This window comes from Xenopus laevis, chromosome 3L (assembly GCF_017654675.1).
Source record: "Xenopus laevis strain J_2021 chromosome 3L, Xenopus_laevis_v10.1, whole genome shotgun sequence".
NCBI classification, from domain to species: Eukaryota; Metazoa; Chordata; class Amphibia; order Anura; family Pipidae; genus Xenopus; species Xenopus laevis.
In genome coordinates, this window is record NC_054375.1 from 89,747,292 (window position 1) to 89,770,506 (window position 23,215).

Consider the following 23,215-nt stretch of genomic DNA (forward strand, 5'->3'; position numbering starts at 1 on the left):
TGAAAATTCAAGTTATTTACAAATAATTGTTAATTTATCTCTAATAATCTAAGTTGTTCTCTAAGAAGTTACACTAAAGCAATTAATTGCATTGCATCAAACTGTATCAAAGTTCATGATTAGTGGGGAGATGGAACAGTACAAATAATGGGGTCTCCAAGCACTCCACAGGACCAAAAATATGAAGTGCCTAGGGCATAAAACACTTAGGGCCAATGGAGAAGCTTACTTTTTAATTTAATTGCAATAAGTATTTTTACTTCATATTTATGGCCTTGTGGTTTTCCCATAGTGCATGGAGGCCCCCATTTTTTAGTTTTGCTCACAGTTTTCTGCTCCCTGTGCCGAGGGTCTGGTGCACCTGGACCACTACTTCAATTTGGTGAGTTATTTCTACTGGTTATTTGTGGCACTTTCTCTATTGTTACTAGAATTTAGTGTGGCCCAATAAGTGATGTGGCTCAGGATCTGTCCAATCATTTAACTCATCTGGTGTGTTGTGGAAACCTCTCTGTAAGTCCCAAATGCCAGGAACATATATTGCTCCAAGTGAGTATAGTTTTAGAAAATAAAATGTATGCAGATTCTCAGAATAATTGGGGCATTAACACATGTAAAAGTGAGAGAACCCACAGTTACTCCCTACTTCTCTTCAATATCTGAGCTTGAATCTCTTCTTTCCCTAATCAGTCCTTGACCTCCTTCCAAATAATAAAACGAATTTAGTGGTTTTGCGGATGCAAGAAGATAGCTTCTCTAACTGCAGTTGCACAACACATTTAACTGCTTTCCTTTTTAAGGGGCTGTTCATTTGGTTTTTATTGCTTTTATTATTTGTGGTGTTTAAATGATTTAACTTTTTATTCATCAGCTCTCTAGTTTGCAATTTCAGCAATCTGGTTACTAGGATCCAAGTTAACAACCAAGCACTAATGCACTGACTGGGAATATGAATAGGAGAGGGCCTGGATAAAAAAAGAAGTAGTAGAAAGTAGCAATAACAATCTATTTGTAGCCTTACAGAGCATTTGGTTTTCAGATGGGCTCAGTGACCCCCATTTAAAAGCTGGAACGAGTCAGAAGAAGAAGCAAATAATTAAAAAACTATAAAAAAAATAAAAATAATGAAGACCAAATGAAAAGTCGCTTAGAATTGGCTATTCTATAACATACTAAAAGTTCATACAAATGTGAACCACCCCTTTAACGCTTTTTATTATAATCAATATCTTTCTTTAATGTTTATCTTGTTTTGCTCTTAACAAGACAGCTTTTTCCTCAATCATCTTGCATGATTAATTTCATGGATTGTAGGCAATTGGAAGAAAGGATAGCTGGCTTTGCTTGTATGCATTATTTATTCTTAAGAACATTGATTTTAATGCAGCCTTCTCACAGATGAGAATATTTGACTTAACTGTCTACATATGGGCACAAAATATTGGCATAGCAATGTCTTTACTTACATTGACTATAAATGGTACCACCAGCATTACAAGGACAAGCTCCAGCTGTGGGTTTGGAATGTAGTTCAATAAAATCGCCTGAAGCTGTACAGGAAAAAGCAGACATATAAATAATATAAACTACGATAAAAACATGTCAGTGCAGAAACTTCCCAGCCCCCCCTGCAAATAAACAACCTCATTACTACTAAAATGTCTATATGCATATAAAGGCAACATATTTATCGTTACTGCAGCAAGTGAGAGGCCTGTGCTTACTTGCTAATTAAAATAGAAGGTACATACACAAGTTCCGAGCATATCCCTTTTAATTTACATACTTAAAATGAATTCTATCATATTAGTGTGGCAACAACAAATCACTGGAGTTCAGTGTGCTTCTGTAGTCTGATTAGGCCTTATGTACAATATAAGCAGCTCAACCAGGTATTATTCTGGTCAACTCCAGCACCATAGAACTAAGGTACAATTAAGAGTTTGATCCAACTAATAAGTAAATTACACACTTGTAATTTCATTATGGCTCTTAAGGAGGAATTGGGTATTACTGACTACTACTGTATGTCTGTGTAATAAAAAACACCAAAATGATGTGAATTTCTGCCCTTTTTGCTACATGTCTAACCCACCGCAGCCAATCAGAAAGTAGAATTTAATGGTCAGTTGTTTGAAAGCAAACATCTAATTGGTTGCTGCAGCTACCAGACCTGGGCAAATTTAGCCTTTTGATTCCTTTGACATTACCCTATAAGACATGTGTCATTTGTAGTGTTACAATGATAACTGGACTTTTTAAAAAAAATGCAGTTGGGACAGCTATAATGTTGGGGAGCCTGAAACATGGCTCACCTGTAATTATGCAGATTTTCATTTATAGCATGTACACTCAACCATACATAAACAAGGGTAAATGATTCTTTATAGCATGCAGTCAAATAAAAGGCACATAACACAGCAATGAGCATTCCACCTTCCATGGTGAGGTCATAAGGCACTGTGAGTTCATAAACTGAATAACAATAAAAGGTAAGGTTCACTGAAATGATCAGATCTATTTTAGCCATTAATGACAATGATCCCAGTGCTGTATGTTCACTGTAGTTCTTATTAATGTTGAGGATAGGTTCATTCTCTAGCTTCTAGATTTTAGGTCCCACTCCCTTTATTAGGGCTTTGGTGAGATCTTTGAATGACACCATTTTAATCCAGAGTCAATAAACGTGTGACACTGGACACCTAGTCTACTACATACAGAAAATGAACTGCTCTATATTAGACTACAGAACGATCAAATCTTATTGAAATAGATCAGTAAAGCAGTACATTCATACAGAAACACAGTATATCAAGGATAATGAAGTGGTTCCATGACTTCACTCAGTGGTGCATGTTGTCATATCCCAAATGGCCCTTTTAAAGCAAAAATTCAAAAGCATTCACCATTTGTGAACATATTAGGTCAGTTTTTTAATCTTCAGGGGGACCCAAATTAAGCCTGTTAATTAGCTCTACAAATCAAAAATTGGCATAGAACCAGCAATGCAACTTATGTTAATTATTTCCTGCTATGGGTTGAAACTTCACATCTATCAAGGTGACCCACCCTAAACAGCATGCAGAACCACTTTCAGGTCCAAGCCATAGGTTAAGCATCCCTATATTAGGTATAAAAAAGTGAAATAGTTAAATCCTTTAGTACTTTTTACATGTCTGTATGAGAACAACACTGAATAATACATGCACTAAAGTAAATTCAAGTATTGAATGTTCACTGTCAGACATCCTGGCACAAACAAGTGTCACATCTAGGTCATATCTGTAACAAGAAGCTCTTCTCAGTGCTGATAAAAGTTTTCTTCCTGGAGACTGAAGCATGTCTACACAATAGGCTGTGCACACCATGAATAGCAACAAAACCTGGGTGCTAATACAAAACAAAATTACACTGGACCAAGGACCAGTACTCTTAGGATTTAAAGAATCAGCATACAAAAATATAAATGCGCAAAAAGAAAGGTTACTCAACATTATGGTCTCACGCAGATATCATATGTATGCACACACATACTACTTCCTCAGTCCCCATGAACATTTGGCAAATTGTTCAGAGAAACCTTTAAAGGCAGCCACAGCAGATGCTGTCTCCACGTTAGCTCAGAAAAGTATAACTGTCTAAATACACTCAGTTACACAGTTAGCTGGATCTCTAGAGTTATTGCAGCCCCATTCTACTCTGACCTAGCCAGGGGCTTGAATATAGACTAATACAGTTTATTGGCCAACATCGTTTTTTTGTGTGTGCGTTTTCATTAAAAAAAATATTCTAGGGAACATACCAAGGCTCATATGCGTAGAGGAGGAGGATGTTGTCATCCCATTCTCTTTTTATTCACATTTTACACCATGTCCCAATTTTTTTGGAAATGGGCTTGTATATACAGGTATCACATACTTTCCTAGTTAAATTAAAAAACTCACTACTAAACTGCTGGAAAGTGAGCACCGGGACTTTACTGGGGTCCTTGCTGCCCTGGGGTTGCTGCATTGATCTCTGCATTAGAAGACCCGAAATCGGAATTTCAGCTTTTAAAATTACCAGAAGCAGCTTTTTGCCACCTGAGGTAAGTTACTCAACCACTTCATGGCAGCAGTGCTCTTGAGTGAGCCAATTCTTGTTCTTAAGTGGTAGGGCAGTGAGCATCTCCTGCCTACTGTGTTACAGATCTCTTTTTTGCTTCACTGGTTATATTTCTATTAAATAATGACACAGTTAGAGAAGAAAGCAGAACATTTAATTGCCAGGAGAGAATACAGCTGCTTGTGATAGGAGGACATGCCTAGGAAGGGAGATGCATCTACTACGGCTTCTTAAAGGAAAACTAAACCCCCAAAATGAATATTTAAGCAACAGATAGTTTATATCATATTAAGTGGCATATTAAAGAATCTTATCAAACTGGAATATATTGAAGTAAATATTGCCCTTTTACATCTGTTGCCTTGAATCACCATTTTGTGATGGTCTCTGTGCTGCCTCAGAGATCACCTGACCAGAAAAACTGCAACTCTAACTGTAACAGGAAGAAGTGTGGAAGCAAAAGACACAACTCTGTCTGTTAATTGGCTCATGTGACCTAACATGTATGGTTTGTTTGGTATATTTGTGTGCACCATGAATCATATGATCCCAGGGGACGGCCCTTATTTTTTTTAAATGATTTAGGATTACCCAATGGCACATAGTACTAAAAAGTATATTATTATGAAAAAAGTAGGGTTTTACATATTAACTGTTTTATGGAATATCTTTTTTTATAGAGACCTACATTGTTTGGGGGATATCGTTTTCCTTTAAGGCTGATGGCCATGGACACAGATTTCACATAGAGAAGCTATATTAAGAACAACTATGTTATGACAGTGGCAAAGCAAGCAGTTCATTACATAGAAAAAGCATTACATAACAGTAATTATCCCTTTGCTGTTCTTTTAAATAATAATAATATGCACTGGACTGAAATGACAAATATTTTTTGCTGTCAGTTGTACCTTTGTCCATCCTGGGAAGAGCAGAACAAGAGTTATTACGGTTTTCTCCACGACCATTATTACTAGATAGAGTACACATTGCCCCAGCCAGGCCGCAGCTTGTGGAGGATCCCCTAGAACATATCAAAGTTTAAAGCTTCATTAGTTATATAAACAAGGCTGCACTGCAACACTACACAGTAAAAAGGGATTCAAATAAAAGCCAACATTTTCATGGGGCAGTACATTTGTATATTAAAGAAAAACGAAGAAGAAGAAAAAGAATAATGTAGGTCTCTATAAAATAATATCACATAAAACAGCTCAAATGTAAATCCTACTTCATCTAAGTAGGATTTAAGTAGAAAGTGTTGCACTCTGGGATCATACAAATTCACAGTGCACACAAACATGTTCGGTTACATCATACTCCCGAACAATGTAGGTCTCTATAAAAATGTATTGCATAAAACAGCTCATATGTAAAACCCTGTTTTATGTGAATAAACCATTTTCATAATAATATACTTTTTTAGTAGTATGTGCCATCAGATAATCCTAGATAGAAAATGGCCATTTTAAAAGAATAAGGGCCATCCCGTGGGATCCTAGGATTCACGGTGCACACAAACAAACCATACATGTAGGTCACATGAGACCAGTCTTATGCTTCCACACTTCTTCCTGTTTCAGTTGGAGCTGTAGTATTTCTGGTCAGGTGATCTCTGAGGCAGCACACAGACCATCACGAAATGGTGGCTCAAGGTAAGAGATGTAAAAGGGCAAGATTTACTTAAATTTATATTCCAGTTTGGTAAGATTCTTTAATATGCCACTTCATTTGATATAAACTGTTGCTCAAATATTCATTTTGCGGGTAAAGTTTTCCTTTAGCAGACAAAGGTTGTCCTTTACTTCCACACTTCTTCCTGTTACAGTTAGAGCTGCATTATTTCTGGTCATGTGATCTCTCAGGCAGCACACAGACCATCATGAAATGGTGGTTCGAGGTAAAACATGTAAAATAGCAATATTTTCTGATATATATATTCCAGTCTGGTAAAATTCCTTAACAGGCCAATTAAAATGATATACACTATCTGTTGGTCAAGTATTCATTCTGGGCATATAGTTTTTGCTTAACCTTAAGTATGATGTAGACAACTTGAACTAGAATAACATTGCTTGCATACTAATTTTAAGAATTATCAATGGCATGCTTACTTGCTGGCTTCTAGCATTGGGACTGTAAGGTTAAAGGAGGCGGTAGCAATGAAATGGCTATAAAGCCAGCGAACAATTAAGTATTATGCTAGACGGGAAAAAGCCATGCAGCCATAAACACCTTCATTGAAGAAAAGGGAAACAACTTTGCTGGTCTAATTTAAATATTATAAGGTGAAAATCTTATAATATTTCCATTAAGCCAATACAGGGGGTGGGAAGTAATGTGGGAAGTAATGAGCAAATTTCTTGAATAAATAATCCCTCAATGTTTAACTCGCCACTTCTCAAAAGGGTGTCAGCCTACATCATCCCTTTATGGCATGCATGAAAACATTTCTAATTTGAGGAATTCCCAGGAATCCATTCCAGCTCTGCTGTATTAAACAGGAGGTTCATTCTGAGCTGCAGACACACGGGGACAATTGTAGTTCTTTGTGATATATTCTGCTCTAACCTTTACACTCTCTGCATTCACAGTAAGGAAGGGACTTCTATTTCTTATAGCTTTATGCTAAACTGTTTTGATGTGCTTTGGGAACAATAGCTGACAGGGAGGATATTTCCTATTTGGAAATTACCATCCTGCATAACTGTGAATCCAAAAACATCTATTACAAACAGGATAAGCTTAAAACAGCATTATCGCTACCGAGAATAAATAGTAAAATAAGGAAAAGCAAGATGCGTCAGGCTATTGAATTTAAAGAACTCTTAAAAAATATGAAAAATAGGCACTTGTTGAAAATAATATTTTTGGACATTTGTCACATTATACCTGCTTCCACTGGTAAGAGGCTTGCATCAATCCACAATACTCTGATTACAGTCAGCAGAGGCAACCAAACTGCCAACACTGGGTAATGAAACTAAGTGAAAATGAAGCGGCTAGAAAGGCTAGGTAGTGCTGCCAAAATTGATTAAGAAGGTACCTGGATAAATACACATTAGATTTGCTAATCACTTTAGATGTGCATATAGATATTGCTAAAATTGGCTTATTGGCTGCTTTTGTTATTCACACAGTGGACCAATCTGGTCAGTAAAGGCACAGCTCTTGTATTTCAGCAGTAAACTGAAAAATCTGGCGATGTTAGACAGCCAGCACATTGTTTTGCTCAGTGACTGTTTCCATTAGCCAAAAGATTTCATGTTTTGTTCATGTCTCGATAATTGTCTCATTTAAAAACAGACAGATTAGAAAATAGTTTATTTTGGAGCAAGCATGGACATATTCCATCCAGCTTGGCTACTGACTCTGTATGTATACAGCCTAACCCTCATAATAAACGATAACTCAGATAGAAATTATTTATTGTTAACTCTTTATGACTTTTTATTTACTATTGTTGCAAGCTTTAAAAGATATGTACCAACAATATATGTTTGAATTGATGTTTACTCATTTAGGGGCCCATTCACTAAGTTCGAGTGAAGGAATAGAAGGAAAAATACTCGAATTTCGAGTCGTTTTTTGTGCTCCTCGACTGTCGAATTGGCGTAAATTCGCCTGAGTAAAATGATTCGAATAGATCGAGCGCAAAAACGCTGCGACTATTCGCCCATTCGATAGTCAAAGTACTGGCTCTTTTAAAAATACTTTGACTGCCTACTTCGCCACCTAAAACCTACCGAATTGCTTTAAAAGCCTATGGGAAAGTCCCATAGGCTTGTTTTCTAAGTTTTTGATCGAATAAAAAGGCATTAGATCGATCATTCGATCGAATATTCGATCGTGCGACTATTCGCCGGGCGAATATTCGCCCATTCGACTATTTGCCGGCACGTAAATTCGCCCGAATTGCCTATTCGATTCTATTCCAGAGTCGAATTTCGAGGGATTTAACCCCTCGAAATTCGACCCATGATACATCTGCCCCTTAATGTACAATAATGCTTATGTAGTATGGATGTAAACGGATATGTTCAATAAAAAGAATACAGAAAAAAAATAAACGCTCAGAAAATTTTGGTATGGAGTTTTTTTTCCGGAAAAAGAAATAAGAAAGAAGGGTACACCAAAATCTCATCAGAACATACCGAATATCCACCTGAGAAATACTGTAAAGAATGTTCAATGACACATATATCCTCCTCGCAGACAGCTCCTCCTTTTTACTAAAAGGAGCAGGTGTCTGTGAGGAGGGTATAGATGTCATTGAACATTCTTTACAGTATTTTAGCTTTCAAAAGAATAGGTCTCACTCTTTGAACCCTGAAATGCCAGATATTCCCAGTTAAGGATAACGAGAACAGTAGCTTCTCACTTACTCTAGGGTTACATCTTTTGCCTTTCACTTACTCCAGAAAGGTTAGATCTTTTACCCATACCCCATTCAATCTTACTGAAAAACTCATATCCCAGAGGGACTATATGTTCTCATTACAAATCTGGGGTTCTAGATCAACACACAAGCCAATCTTCTTCTGACCGATTCACTAACTTTTCTGGGGTTAACAGTGCAGATTTCTATTTTCTAGAGTGTGGTCTTAAGGTAATAGCAGATAAACACATTCTCCTTCATGTGGAAACGTTTTTGCCTTTCCTCCCCCATTTCTCTATGCAAAATTCCTTCTGAAAATAACGGAGAGGAAGAGACCCAACATTGATCTACTCTACCTAATTTGGCTGCACATACTATGGTTTCCCCCTACTTGACAGCTTGACTTTAGACAAGAGTGCTCAGGAGCCAAAACTCAACCTGAAACAGGCCATATGAATTGCTGTCCAGATCCTCTGTTAATTGTGTCTAATAGTTCTTTGTCTGCTTTGAGATCAATTTATTTTTCTATTTACCCCACACTCAGAGGCACTACCATTCTGTCATCTAAGAATTTAGCAGAAGGCTCAATATTTAGTCTCAGCGTTTATGCATAGAGGCCTTACATTTTATACAACATATAAATTTGATTATGGTCCATAGAGTCAGCCATGTAATTATCATTTACAATTACATTTTGCTCTATGTTCTTTCTTTCTAATAATTCAGTTATATTATATTCCTTGCTAACTCTTCTTTTATTAAAGAGGATCATCTTGTTGTTTATATTATTTCTAAGATTTATCACAACAATCCCTCTATGCAGTTAGAGAATTTTTTCCATTTACCTGCACTATGCTGAAACACCCTTAGGAGGCCTGCCATCACAAGCAAGCCATTGCTATGGCTGGAGCACTTTCCCTAGAACAAATGAAGTTTGCAGATTTCAGATTTCCTTTTTAATGGGTGCTTCTTAAAGTTTTGTGTGGTCTTAAAGCTTGAGTAAATCTCCTTATTTATAGCTGCAGTTTTATATAAAAAATATTAGCATCTCATTTTTCGATTAATGCACTCCTTTATTGTGGACTTGGCTATGTCAGAATGTGGGAAAAATCTGTTACGGAAAGATCATAGACTGCCATGACAACTACAGTAACAGCATCCCACGCATCCTCCCTCTGGAGAGAATTTAGCATGCCCGGCACATCTGCTATAAACACTCAGCAACAAAATTAAATACAAAGACCAAAAAATTATAATAAAAAATTAAATATAGAAAGTTTATGCATTAATCAGCTAATCTTTCTCTGAGCAAGTTCGTTTTATAACCAAACTACAGTACATAAGAAACTTGAACAGGAAAGTGAAAGCATTGTGATTTTTCTTGGACTTTTGTCTCATTGCATATGGCAAATGCAAGAAAGTCTTTTTTTGCAGGGGGTGGGGTAGCAAGACTCCTAAAATCACCTCATGTAATACTGAAGGAAACCCGCATGTGACGGAATCTCTGCAACTTGCTTTTCGCTGCCCCCGGTGATGATAATCCTGAACAAAGTGATAGTACCAGCAAAGGAGCAAGTTTAATCAGATCACTGGAGACATCAGTTAATATAAGAAATAGTAGAGGAATAGGTAGAACAAATGTAGCAAATCATATCCTTATCAATTAGCATTAGCAACACCAAACAGACCCTGCTATTGCAATATTCCCCTATTTGTATTTTAATAGAAAAAATAATAAATAGAATAAAGCACCATATACAAAGGCCATGCTACTGCATGTGTGTGTTCACAATAGTTTTCAAAGGGGGCATTGTCCCCGGCACTAAAAAACTATTGCTCTATGATGCTACAATTGTATTCTTACATTTTATTAATTATCTTTCAATTCATGCCCTCTGCCATTCATGCTCCAATCTCTCGTGCATTGGACCATAGCAACCAAACAGGAGATCCTCTGAATAAAAACTGAAATAGTTTAAAATACACAATTTTCAATTTAAAGATGAACTACACCTTCACTCTTGGGTAGCAGGTCAGATGATTTTCTTAATGGGCCACAAACTACAAATTCTCTGCTGGTTTGCAGATAAGAGAGGTTTCTGGCAAACACTTTACATTGACGATTGGTTGCAAATATAAATATTTATGGATACTGCCACAATGAAATTGCTCATAAAACAGCAGTTACTTAAAGCAACTGGCAGTTCCAATTGTTACAAATAAATCCAAATATGAATTTTTCTAAGCAGATGTAAGCATGTTACTGACTTTTAAAAGCATGATTCCATATTTTGTTTTAGATAAAACTATACAGACAGCTGTAAAAAAGCAGCCATTTGTTGCCATATTTTCTTGCAGAATAAAGCTGCACAATACTGCCCTCTTCTGCAACAGTAAATTGCTATCATGCTATTATACAACATAATATGATTTGGATGCATGTAAACACAAAGGGGAATAAAAGTATTATTAAATAATAAGAAAACTATTATCTGGCAGATCCACAGAATATGCATAATCAATTTAAACCTTAATACTACTAGTCCACCTGCACACTTATGTAAATCTGTAGTAAATGTATTTATAATTAGTTTGAAATTCTTTAGAATTGGGTGTGAAGCTGAAAAAATAAAACAAGCAACAACATATTATATAAAAATCTCTAACAAGGCAATTACCTCTAGGGGCTTCAATGGACAAACACTGAAGAGTGAGACACTGAAACAGGTCTCACTGAATAATTAAAGATTAGAGTGCCTGCAGTAAGTGCATTTTAAAGCACATCTTGGAATAAACTGTTCAGATTGCTATACTCTAAAAGAGTATAACAGTAAAGCCCCATAAGCTTACCATATTCCCCAAACACTAGGAGTGTGGACTGTCGCCTTTCTACGATCACAGACACAATTTTCACACAAATCCAGATGACCAACATGCCAAGTGTAGCATCAAGTAGAAAATTCATAAGGTATCTAAACAAATGAGAAGATAGAGACAGTTGCAAGACTGAATGCATTGATTTCTTTATCTGAGCAGTAAAAGCAAATGTTATCATTATGCAGGAAGATGCTGTATATGCAGGCCTGTATTGAAGGCAATTGCTAGATTAATTCAAATACATCATGCCAATTATTTTGGCATGTATGGCAATTAAAGTGGTTGTTCACCTTTGAGTTAACTTTTAGTATAATGAAGAGAATGATATTCTGAGGCAATTTGCAGTTGGTTTTCATTGTTTCATTATTTGTGGTTTTTGGGTTAGCGTTGTATTTAGCAACTCTCCAGTTAGAAATAAAACAATCTGGGTGCTACGGTCCAAATGACCCTAGCAACCATATACTGATTTTAATAAGAGGCTGGAATATGAATAGGAGAGAGTCTGAACAGAAAGCTGAACAATAAAAAGTAGCAATAACAATACATTTGTAGCCTTGCAGAGTATTTGCTTTTTTAGATGGGGGTCAGTGGCCCCATTTGAAAGCTGGAAAGAGGCAAATAACTCAAAAACTCTAAAATATAAATAATGAACACCAATTGCAAAGTTTATGGGAATTGGACATGCTATAACATACTAAAAGTCACCTCAAAGGTGAACCACCCCTCTTTAAGGGGACTATTAAGACACATGATCCTGGTGGATTGAGAATTGTTTGCCCTGATTGAAAATTTCCTGAGCTCTACTGAAAGGACTTTGCAGCTCGGAATGTTTAGACAGTGGCTCTATATTTGTAGAATAGTAGAGTGCTATATATGTATATGGCCCCCTCACAGTATCTGTCCATTTAGTCTGTGGACTAATTGGTGTTATGCTGTGGGCCAATTAACAGGCTCATATAGGCTTGCTTTTTGTTACTTTTTTATTCAACTGTGCATGTGCCACACTATATCATTAAGTACATTTATGTCAAGTCAGTCAGCTCCACGGTACATCCTAAGGACCTGGATTAGAACTTGTGTATGCAGTTGTGTATGGGACCTTAAGGTGTTCCAGGTTCATGTGCAGAGTTCCAATGGCATTCGTGAAAATCACACACAGATAATGCCGAAATACTCAGCAGCTGTTAGGATGTGGTAGATTTATAGTCTGGCAGCTGGATTGCTAAACAATAGTGAGAAATAGTAAGTGAAAGCAGCTTAGAGGCTGAAAGAAGGGTCGCCTAGGAATCCATTTCAGCAGATCTATTAGGCAATACTCACAATGAGCAGGGGTCCTTTTCAGTCAAGTCTGAGAGAAAGACGTTTGTAAAATGAATGAACAGAGCACCGATAGCTTGTTTGGAAGTATCATAAAACCTATTTATTAATAAAAGAAGTATTGTATGTCTCCAGAAATGGAAAGGTAGAAAAATACATTTAACTTATAGAACTGAATAAAGGTTAATCAGCACCCTGTCCCATAATGTTATTTACAGGTCTGAGATATGAAATCCCATGTATAGCAGCTTCTTGATATAATAATATAATATTACTGCCAGCCTGTGTTACCCTCTCGGTATGCTTGTCAACATTCTGAATACCTAAATGTGGTTGGCAAGCCTAAAGAATTACTTATAAGGAAATAAAGTGCCAATTTAGGCAACAGTAATATTATTTAGCATTTTGAAAAGTAAGGTTTGGTATTACTAAAGTTTTGTATGTATATACATAATACTGTTAATAATGGCAAAAATATGAAATGTATTTTATGCAGCTGTCATGTCTTAAATACAGTACTAACAGCCTTGTGTTTAGATTTTGACAGAATCATGTGTCCGTTTTGATGATGTGAAAGCTATGACACTAAACAATAAATTACCTGCTAATAGCCTTACCAAATTTTCCATGGACGTCTTTGTTCTTTTGGTTCCCTACAACGCTTTACTAAAATGTAAAAACAGACAAAAAAAAGCATTTATCCTATTAATATTTACCAGGAATATAGATACATTGAAACTTAGAACAGATATTTAGGTTTTTCTGCAATTTTAATTGGATTTTAGCTGGTAGAATTGGATCAGACGTGACTTGCAATGCAGCTGAAAACCATTAGGTCTGACATGTTGCATGCTTCTACTTTGGTCCAAGTAATACACGTTGCAAAATCTGCAGGAACTCTGCTATCCACTAAAGAAACTAATGAAATACTCTGAATGTGAAGTTGGAGAACCTAATGACATGCTCTGAATGTGAGGCTGGACTATTCTCCATGTTTCCCATAGTTCTTTTTTAACATCTGCTACTTGTTGTCTTTATATGTGATTGGGCTAAGGCAGATTTCCACATCATTGATTTGATATATGCTATAGGAAGATATATATAAAAACCATTGCTGAATGGCAATAAAAATATGTATTAGTGTGTATGGCAAACTCTTTCGTCAACTCTTCAAGAGAACTTGGCCTTAACTTTACAGTTTTTGACGGCAGCAATTTCCTGTTCTAATGCGGTCAATCTAAGCAGAGATGAGAGAGAGAAAGATCACAGTTTTTTTGCTTGTATTCTGCAATTAATTTTGTGGGTTTGAACAGGTGAACATTCCAGTCTCCTAGGGCGGTGATCTCCAACAACTGGCTAATGAACAACATGTTACTCTCCAACCCCTTGGATGTTGCTCTCAAAACAAAGACCCTTTTTAGGGCAATAACACACATCTTTTATTTGTGCAAAAATGCATTACATGCATTTCAGGTTTCAAACACAATTTTTTAAATGAAATATGTATGTACAGGAGCAGCAGGTGAATGTTTAACCACTTATACCAAGAGGTGAAGCATCACTCGGATTCAGAGAATTATACAAAGCAGCCCTCTGTTTGCTCAGCAACTAAAATCTAGTAATATTTTACCAGCAAAGAAATGTAAGCTAGTGAATACACCTTTCAAAAGTATCCCTGTATAAACTGAAATCAGTGGATTATACTGATCAAAGCAAAGGTGTTAGAAATATAGATCTTAAAAATGATAATTAGGGCTGTATCTTACAACGTTAAAGATGAAAAATCAATTAAACTACTTTTAATTAAAAAACACCTACATTTTCTATATTCAAAAATCTATATTCATGTACCATAAACTACTCCAAATAACCAAAGGGAGGAAAGCAAAATGGAGGGAAATGTTACTTACTACTTAAGTGAAAGCCTTTCTGGGTGGAAAGGAGAATGAAAATAATAGTTTGGTACAGGAATCACATGAAAACACAGTGCAGCTGGTAAATTATATTATAAGTATGATATAAAAAGTATATTAAGGGGAAGATTTATCAAAATGTGAGGCTAGAGCTCACCAGAGAAAAATTCACCCACTTTCTATTGGTATTTATCAAATGGGGAACTTAAACTTTCACTTTGTTAAATATGCTTCTATAAAAACCCAAAAAATGAATACAACTGAGTGAATTGTTTTGTGGTGAGCTCTTATCTCATATTTTGATAAATCTGCCCCCAAGTATATTCTATTTATGGACAGAATACTATGCATATGCTAGAGAAAATGCCTAGTGTGCCTTTATACACAGCCAACACACAGATGCCTCCATGACAGGTAAGATACAATATAGGTATGCTTCCTCCAGAATGATAATGCAGCTCTCTGTACCTAGCAGCAATCAAGCAGTACAAATGTCTGTATGAATCTTTGTACATTTAGTAGCCAGCCTTAACCCAAACTGCTGATTTAATCCTGTAGCTGCCAGTTAGCCTTAAAAGAGAAGGAACGGCTTTGTACACTTGGGGTGCCAAATGTTAGGCACCCAAGCGATTGTATATACCGTACTTACCTGAAACCCTGGGCTGGTGCTCCTATCAGCAGAAAACTGCACCGGCCCGGGGTTATAACAGTGAGCACCACAGAGTCCTCTTCTGGCATCTTCATTCTTCAAATTTCCTGGGGCAAATCCATGCGCAGTTGAACGAAATAGCCAACTTTTTAGTTAAAGTTTAGCATTTTGTTCTACTGTGCATGCGTAGCCGCGCAAAGTAAAGAGGAAGAGGCTCTCTCTGTGGTGCTCACTGGTGCAACCACAGGCCAGTGCAGTTTTCTGCTGATAGGAGCACCGGCCTGGGGTTTTAGGTAAATCAATACAATCCCTTGGGGGGGTGCCTATAATTTGGCACCCCCCAAGTGTATAAAGCCTTTCCTTCTCCTTTAAGTGGAGAGATTCCTGATGGAACTCAGCATTTACATGGACAAAGGGGAAGCAAATAAAAATTAACATTTTGCCTAATGAGAAAAAATATAATTATAAGCAACTTTTCAGTACATATTATTTACAGATTTTCAAAGTCATTTGTAGATGCAATTGCAACTGAAAGCAAGTTCTGTCTTTGGAACAATATAGCAGATGGCAGTCTTGCATGCTTCACTTCTTTTAATCAGCCCACTTCTACTACATTGTTTTGGAACTGCCAAGCAGAGAATACAATGACAGACAGATATTGTTATACTATTTTATTTTTAGGTTAATTCCTCTTTCAATTAAATTATTCTGCTTAAGGAAGATTGCCGTCAGTTGGAGCTATCAGATACGACTTGGCTGTTCAAGTTCTACATCTGCTTAAAAATTATTTTAGCACCTGTGTTTGATTTACCCTTTGTGCACCACATACTATATACTATAAAATCAGGTCGTAGTGATGTGCAGGTCGACAAAAATAGGATCCACAGCTAACACTAACTTGATCCCTCCCAACTCAAACCCTACCTGACCTGGTGCGCAGTCTCTATTAATAGACCCCTGCAGTACCCGCCCATCTCAAATATCACAAAATGGGACGGCATAGGCACACATGTACAACTAGAAGCTGCCGCTGGCAGAAGCCGGCAGTTTAAGGCAGGGAGAGTGGAAGGAAAAGATGAACCCAAGCCCACCTGCAACCTGGTGATCATCTGCATAAGCCAGCCTGAACCCACGGGTGTAAGGAGGTCCTGCACTTCTTTGTTTGGCACACCTATGATCTTTGCTATGTTACGAATGTAATGGCACATGCAGCATGGCAAAACCAAAATAAATTAGCTATAAACATTGATGTTTCCATACAACCAGCAGAAAGATTTAATGGAGTCAGATATGCAGATGCACATGCTGAATTAGGAAAGAAGAGCCACATATAGCCCCAAAACCCAGTTTGGCAGGCTTTGCAGGATTTAATATCAAAATAAAAAGAACAATGTACTTGAAATAAGTAAAAACAACAAAAGCTTATTAATTTCATTTGACACCCTGTGTTAAATATTGTAGATGAAATCCAAATTAAATCAAACCCCCAATTCTGAGGATAGGTTTTAGCAGAGTTTTGTGGATAATTGTCAGGCTTTTACATGCAACCCCATACTGGTACAGACATTATTCATTTTAAAGAGAACCATCCAGACAGCAATCTGTGGCCCTCCAGTTAGGGGCATCACTATATATCCTCCCACTTTCAGAACTGTTGATGTGCCCAGCTTCCTCAACATCACTTTTATTCCCAGCTGGCGATTAGCAAGGAAGGACATCCGCACCAAAAGCTGATCTGTGGTCAGTGTGCATATTGCCAGTTGCAGCTTACCAAACTGGGAACAAGCTATGCAACCAAAGAAGTACCGGTAGAAAATAAATAAGTTCTTGCATTGACACGAAAGTAAAAATTGCCCAGGAAGTGTTTACATCTCTTTTAACACCCCATCCCAGACTTATAACTGATACCAAGAATTCAGATTAATTCTACCACAGTGGCACTGTATTAGCTAACATTTTAGTCCATGCTTAATCTGATTTCTATCTCAATGTATACATAACCTCTAGCTAGATTTTAGCCTTGTGTACTATAACTTGTTTTTGCAGTGGACTTTACCCTGAAATTCTGTCTGAGGTTGCATTACATGCTGTCAGAAGTACTATATAGAAATATCTCAAAAGGTAAAACATTTCACTGATGATTGCCATGAAAAAAATATTTAGGGACATCACAGATTTAGGGCATAATGATTGGCACCTTTTCCGAGAAAAAAAATTCTCGACTTCCTATATATTTAAATTTTTTCCCGATTAATGACATTGGGATCAACCATCAGCTTTACCAGCCAGGCCGTTAAAATACTGGCCAGGTGGCAACCCAATGTGCCCCCTATTTGTAGGTATGCACTGGATCAGAAATTTGGTTAGGGTTTGGATTAACCCCAGGATTTTATTATCCTGATTTAGTTATATAATGTCAGATATCTGTGAAGAGCCTTTACAATAATTAACAACAAACAGGAGCCTTAAACAATTTAACAAACATAGATTACAGTATAACAATAGAACTGGAGATGTGACTGAATCTGAGCCCTTAAAATGGTAGTGCACCATCACAAAACATTTTTAGTGATGGGCGAATTTGCGGCGTTTAGCTTCGCCACGAAATGGCGAAAAATTCACGATCTCGATTTTGACGCCGACGCCTGTTTTTTTACGCCGGCGTCCGTTTTTCGGAAAAAAATTGCCGCGAATTTCGCGGGCGTTTCGCGAATTTATTCGCTGGCGACGAATCGCGCTAATTCGCCGCGAATTCGCGCCTGCCGAATAAATTCGCAGCCATTGAAAAATGCATTCTATGTATTGGTGGGACCACATAAAAACCATGTAAAATGTTGGAAAACATAAAATCAGGGGATGTAAAATAGAGTTTTCAATGCAAGTTGCTCTCTTCTCCACAGCAGCACTTTCAGCCCTACTGAGCATGCTCCTGACTTCAAACTTGAAGGGGTTGTTCACCTTTAAATTAACTTAGTATGCTGTAGAAAGTGATATTCTGAGACAATTTGCAATTTGTTTTTCGCCTATTCGAGACTTCGGCTACGGGTCTTTTTGGCGCTTCGGGAATTTCTGCACTTCTGCATTTTGGCTGTTTGGGACTTCGGAAGGAAGCGGCATGGCTTCCGCGCTGTAAAGGGGGACCAGCTCTTTCGAGAAGTTCAGCACTGCCGGGCCCGGTACACTTGTACCCCCTGTGCCCCCCTGATGGCGGCCCTGCCTGTTATATATTACTTACTGGAACCCACTAAACTCTTGTCAATGGAGTAAGAAAATCACAGTGATAAAAACTGCTGAAGCAACACGTTCAGCTAATCATGTTCTCTAAACAAACCTTTAGCCTGCCATTATCAGTGAATACCTAAACTCGATTTTGCTGAGCATTTTGAATTTCATGTTTAGTGTGTAATGGGCTCAAATCATATCAATGTCAAGTTTAGTTATAATCCACAGGAAAATAAACAAGCTTCTACTTAGAGAATTCTATTATCTTTATTTGAATAAGTCAGGGCTCAATGTTATTTAGAGGGTTATTTATCAAAGGTTGAGTTTTAGTGGTTTGCGAGGTTTTTTACACCTCGAATAAACTCACAACTCAAATGTTTTCTAATTTATGGAAAATGTCGAATCAGTGTAGTCAGGGTAAAAAACTCCAATACATCGAGTGTTTAGTGGGAAAAAACCTTTTCGAGCAAAACTCACCTAAAAAAACTCGAGCATCATGAAAGTTACAAACATCTTTAAATGGTTGAATTGACCTCTGCCGCTGACTTCTACATGACCTTGAAGTGTATTTTTCGGATTCAAGCTATTTCCAGCTTCGGGGTATAAAAAATCTTGAACAACTCTCAAAATTGGAGTTTTTATAACCTGAAAATTCAATGTCACATTCAAAAATTTCTAGTAAGACAGCCACTAGGGCTTTTAGGCATCATTTCCTTTTGAATAAACGCTTGAGCCTCAAGTGCACTGACCAGGGCCGCTCCGTCCCTAGGCCCACTGCCGTTCATCACCCATGTCCCCTCCCCTTTATTCAAATGGTCATCATTGGGACTGAAGCAATGGGAATTGGCACATGGGAAATTTGAAAAATGATTGTATCTCCAGCAAATCCCCAGTGTTGGGAATTGGCACACGGGAAATTTTAAAAATGATTGTTTCTCCAGCAAATCCCCAGTGTTTCTGAACCAATGTGAGTGTGGTTGGGCAGCATGCCACCCCCTAAAATCCTGCCGCCCTAGGCCCGGGCCTTGGTGGTCTTTCCACAAATCCAGGGTTGCTCCTGCCATGAGGCAAGGTGAGACCCTTGCATTAGCTGGCAGTGAGCGGCCAGTTACAAGGGGCAGCAAAAAGCCGCCTCTTGTAACTTTAAGAGCCGGATTTCCGGGTTTTAACCCTGAAATTCGGTTCTGCTAGTGCAGAGAGAGCAATTGCGCTCAATGCACTAGTGATGCTGCCCCCTTTTGACCTGCTCCGACGCTGATTTTTAAGCGCAGAGCGGGAGAGGGGGGGTGGCATCTGGGCTGCTGCCTCAGGCGGCAGTAACCATTGGATCGCCGATGGAACTGACAGGGACAGGCAGTTGCATTGGGGGTGATTGAGAATGTTAGTGCCAGTCTACAGAGCTGCAAAATGTGGCACAGTCCTAACAGCTGCTAAAAAGCCATATAAAAAATTCCATTTTAATGGCTGTCTATAAATCAAGGATCTCTGAAAAGTCAAACACTTAGGGGGTTATTTATCAAAGTCTGGATTTATCTCATTATTTCTATTAAAAAAGTCAGACCAACTCCAAATTGCAGATTGGACCTTATGTATCATAGAAAAAGCTCGCTAAAATTGATTCGGGCAAAAAAAAAAATCGGATTTTCCCACCAAAAGTCAGATTTCCCACCAAAAAATCAGATTTACCTGCCAAAATCTGCCTTTTGGTGCCAAAATCTGAAAAAAATCTGACTTTTGCCCGAAACTCATCGCTGACCAGGATATTGAAATGGGACCTTTGCCATTGACTTCTACAGGACTCCGACAGCTTTGAGATGGCAGATTTTGGATTCTGACTTTTTCAGCCTCGTGGTATAATAAATTCCAAAAAAAATCTGTGTTTTTTGTCAAAAAAAAATCAGAATTTTTCATGATTTTAGTATTCAGAGTTTGATTACTAACCCCCATAGGGAACCATTAAAAGTTTCAGTAAATGCAGTGGCATTGGTTATTCTGCATATTTGGGAGCAGCTCATAAATATATAATCCATTTAAACAATTTCATGCGTTTTTTTAAGTAAATAAATACTTTTTGCATCAATTTAAATATCGATCACAAAATAAATACACATTATGTTCAGCACTAAGCCAGTCCATGAATTATCAGAGAAATAAACAAAGACATATATAGTTTGATTACTTCCAACATAGGGAACATTCCCATCATTGGGGCTCTTTTATAAACACTGGACATTTAATCAAGCATCCAGTCAGAACTTTGCAAGTAAAAAATCACTAGTACAGTATAATATTTAGAATAACTGTGTCACATTAAGGATTAACTACTAGATTTTGTAAGATGGTGACAGATCGACAGAACACATCCTACAAGTTCGATGTAGAGACTGATAGAAAAATCTGATCTGTGTAAACTAAAATGGATTTGACAGGCATGGCTGTCGAAAGGGAACACTGAATGCTGTGTATCTTCATCCGACAAAATAAAATCAGTAACTTGCATCTTTAACTTGCCTTAAGTATCCTTTAGCTCACCTATTCTGCCTTTAGTTTTCTTTTTTACATTAAGGTGCCCAGTTTATGTGATTAGAATACATCCCAATCCGAGTAGATCTCTCGGTACAGACTGACTGTAGTGAAACCAACATGACCAAAGGCAAATCATTGGCACTATGTTGCCCCCTAGTGTATTTCTTGGGCCATGCAAGTATAAATCAGAATTTGTACACACATTATGTTATTACGTTGCATGTTACAAATACAAAGTATTCATTCATAGTGCACAAATATATATTTATTCTTCCAATGTATCTACACAGTTATTGCTGATATTTTTCATGATAATCCCAGGAAACTTGCCTTTTATGACTTCTGCTACATTGTCATATAAATTCTGCTTTCAATATCAATTACATTTTCAAATAACTTTAAAACTACTGACAGTCTTTAATAACGGTATATTGGAAAGTTGCTTGGGGCTCAGGGGATGATCAGTGCTTCAGAAGGGGTTAGTGTCATATCAAGCTTATTATGGCTACACCCGTTTTTAATTGTCTTAGACTCAAACACGGATAATCCCCTGGTCCCCAAGATAACACGTACACAGTCCTATTATTATTTACTGTAGAGGACTTCCTGTATATGAAGCATATACAGTACAAGTATTCTATAGTCAATCTCTACTGTCAATTGAAACCAAAACACAACCTTTATGATTGTGTCCTACTGTATACTGTCACAAAAATAAACATTTTCAATGAGAAGGAAAACAATGCACAATAATTACAGCTATAAATTACGTGAAGCAGAGGTTTTCAGTTATTTAAAATATATATCTCTAGTGCCCCACTAACAATTCTAGTTTTAAGTCAGGTTTGTACCAACAACTAGGGTTACGGTTGCCAAGTCTAAAGGTGGCCATAGATGTAACAATTACGATCTTCCTTGGAAAAGATCTTTCCAAGAAAGATCTCTGTTCCAATACATGTGTTGAGCTGAATCCTCAGATATACAGACAGAAACAATAGAATTCTACCGATTCAGCACTAACAATGGCCAATGTTTGGGTGTCCAAGTATTATCCACTGCATACTGGGATAACGGTTTTGTCCTGTGTACACTGTGATCAGTACATGTAGATTATTGTAGTATTAATTCAACATATGCTGCTGGCTCCTCCATAAAGTATATCTGCATTATCCAGCATGCCCTGGGCACTTACATTAGATAATATGGACCAGAAAATTAAAGTTTACTAGAAAATCCAGGTATTTAAGAAATGGATTCAGCACTATTAACTGAGGAGCATAGTACAGTGGACATTTTTTCTGGACACCCCCACTTTGCAGCCACACACCTATTATACGACAGCCAGTTAACAAAAACACCCCGCTTTTTTACATGGTTGAACCGACAGATATATTGTGGCCCTCACATGCATTAACCCCAGACATGTCAGTAAGATATTCATATGGATGTGTTGAACTGCATTGAGTGGTGCCTGCCTGTTACTAAATTGCTGTGTTGAACTACAGCTCTACAGCTTGAGGATCAATCACAGATACACGTACCATTTTTTGAGCACCAGACAGTTCCATTACATACATGGTATTGTAGCTTTACATTAACCATAGTAGCAGGCAACATTACCCAGCATGGGCACTGCCTAACTAAGGATTCTCTGAGAAACAGGAGAGGTGGACTGAGATTTTATATTTATATATTAGGATGAACTTTGGTGGGTCTCAAAAAAGTTCAAACTGTAAGAGCTCCAAAAAATTTGCCCAGATTCAAACCCCATTGGGTTTGGACCCACCACTGCTTTAAAAAAACTGTAAAATTTTGCAGCAAAACCACAATCTGCCTGGCAAATGCATTTCCTCAAGAACTGTACCTGGCCATAGGCAACCACTGGAGATTGGTCATCCCAAGCATGCGAGTGCTTACAGATTTTCATCATAAAATTGATGGAAAATGTCTACATGATATTCCATGGCTCCCATTGCTTGCACTATGGCAGCTCACCACAGCCACACTTGTGCTTGCACTATGGCAGCCTACTCCGGGATGGGAGACCACAGCTCAGCTACATTGATTGAAGGGGAAATTACCAATCTACATGTAATGACTTTCAGCACTCACATATTGAATGTTAATTTTTCTCATAATAAGGTATGAGAAATATTCCAAGATGGGGTCTTTTTTTTATTTTTATTTTTAAACTATTTACTACTCTGTTCTGCCTCTGCTTGAGATTTT

The 23,215-nt window shown here is 37.5% G+C and overlaps 1 protein-coding gene across 1 annotated transcript in view; it reads right to left on the reverse strand.

The window, feature by feature from the left end:
* The window catches only part of tmem110l.L (transmembrane protein 110, like L homeolog), a 28,432-nt gene that overhangs the window by 4,517 nt on the left and 700 nt on the right, over positions 1 to 23,215 (reverse strand). Inside the window, 5 exon segments of the mRNA NM_001086427.1 lie at positions 1,467 to 1,550; positions 5,016 to 5,128; positions 11,333 to 11,454; positions 12,680 to 12,775; positions 13,294 to 13,342. Coding sequence (NP_001079896.2) covers positions 1,467 to 1,550; positions 5,016 to 5,128; positions 11,333 to 11,454; positions 12,680 to 12,775; positions 13,294 to 13,342 — 464 coding nt within the window.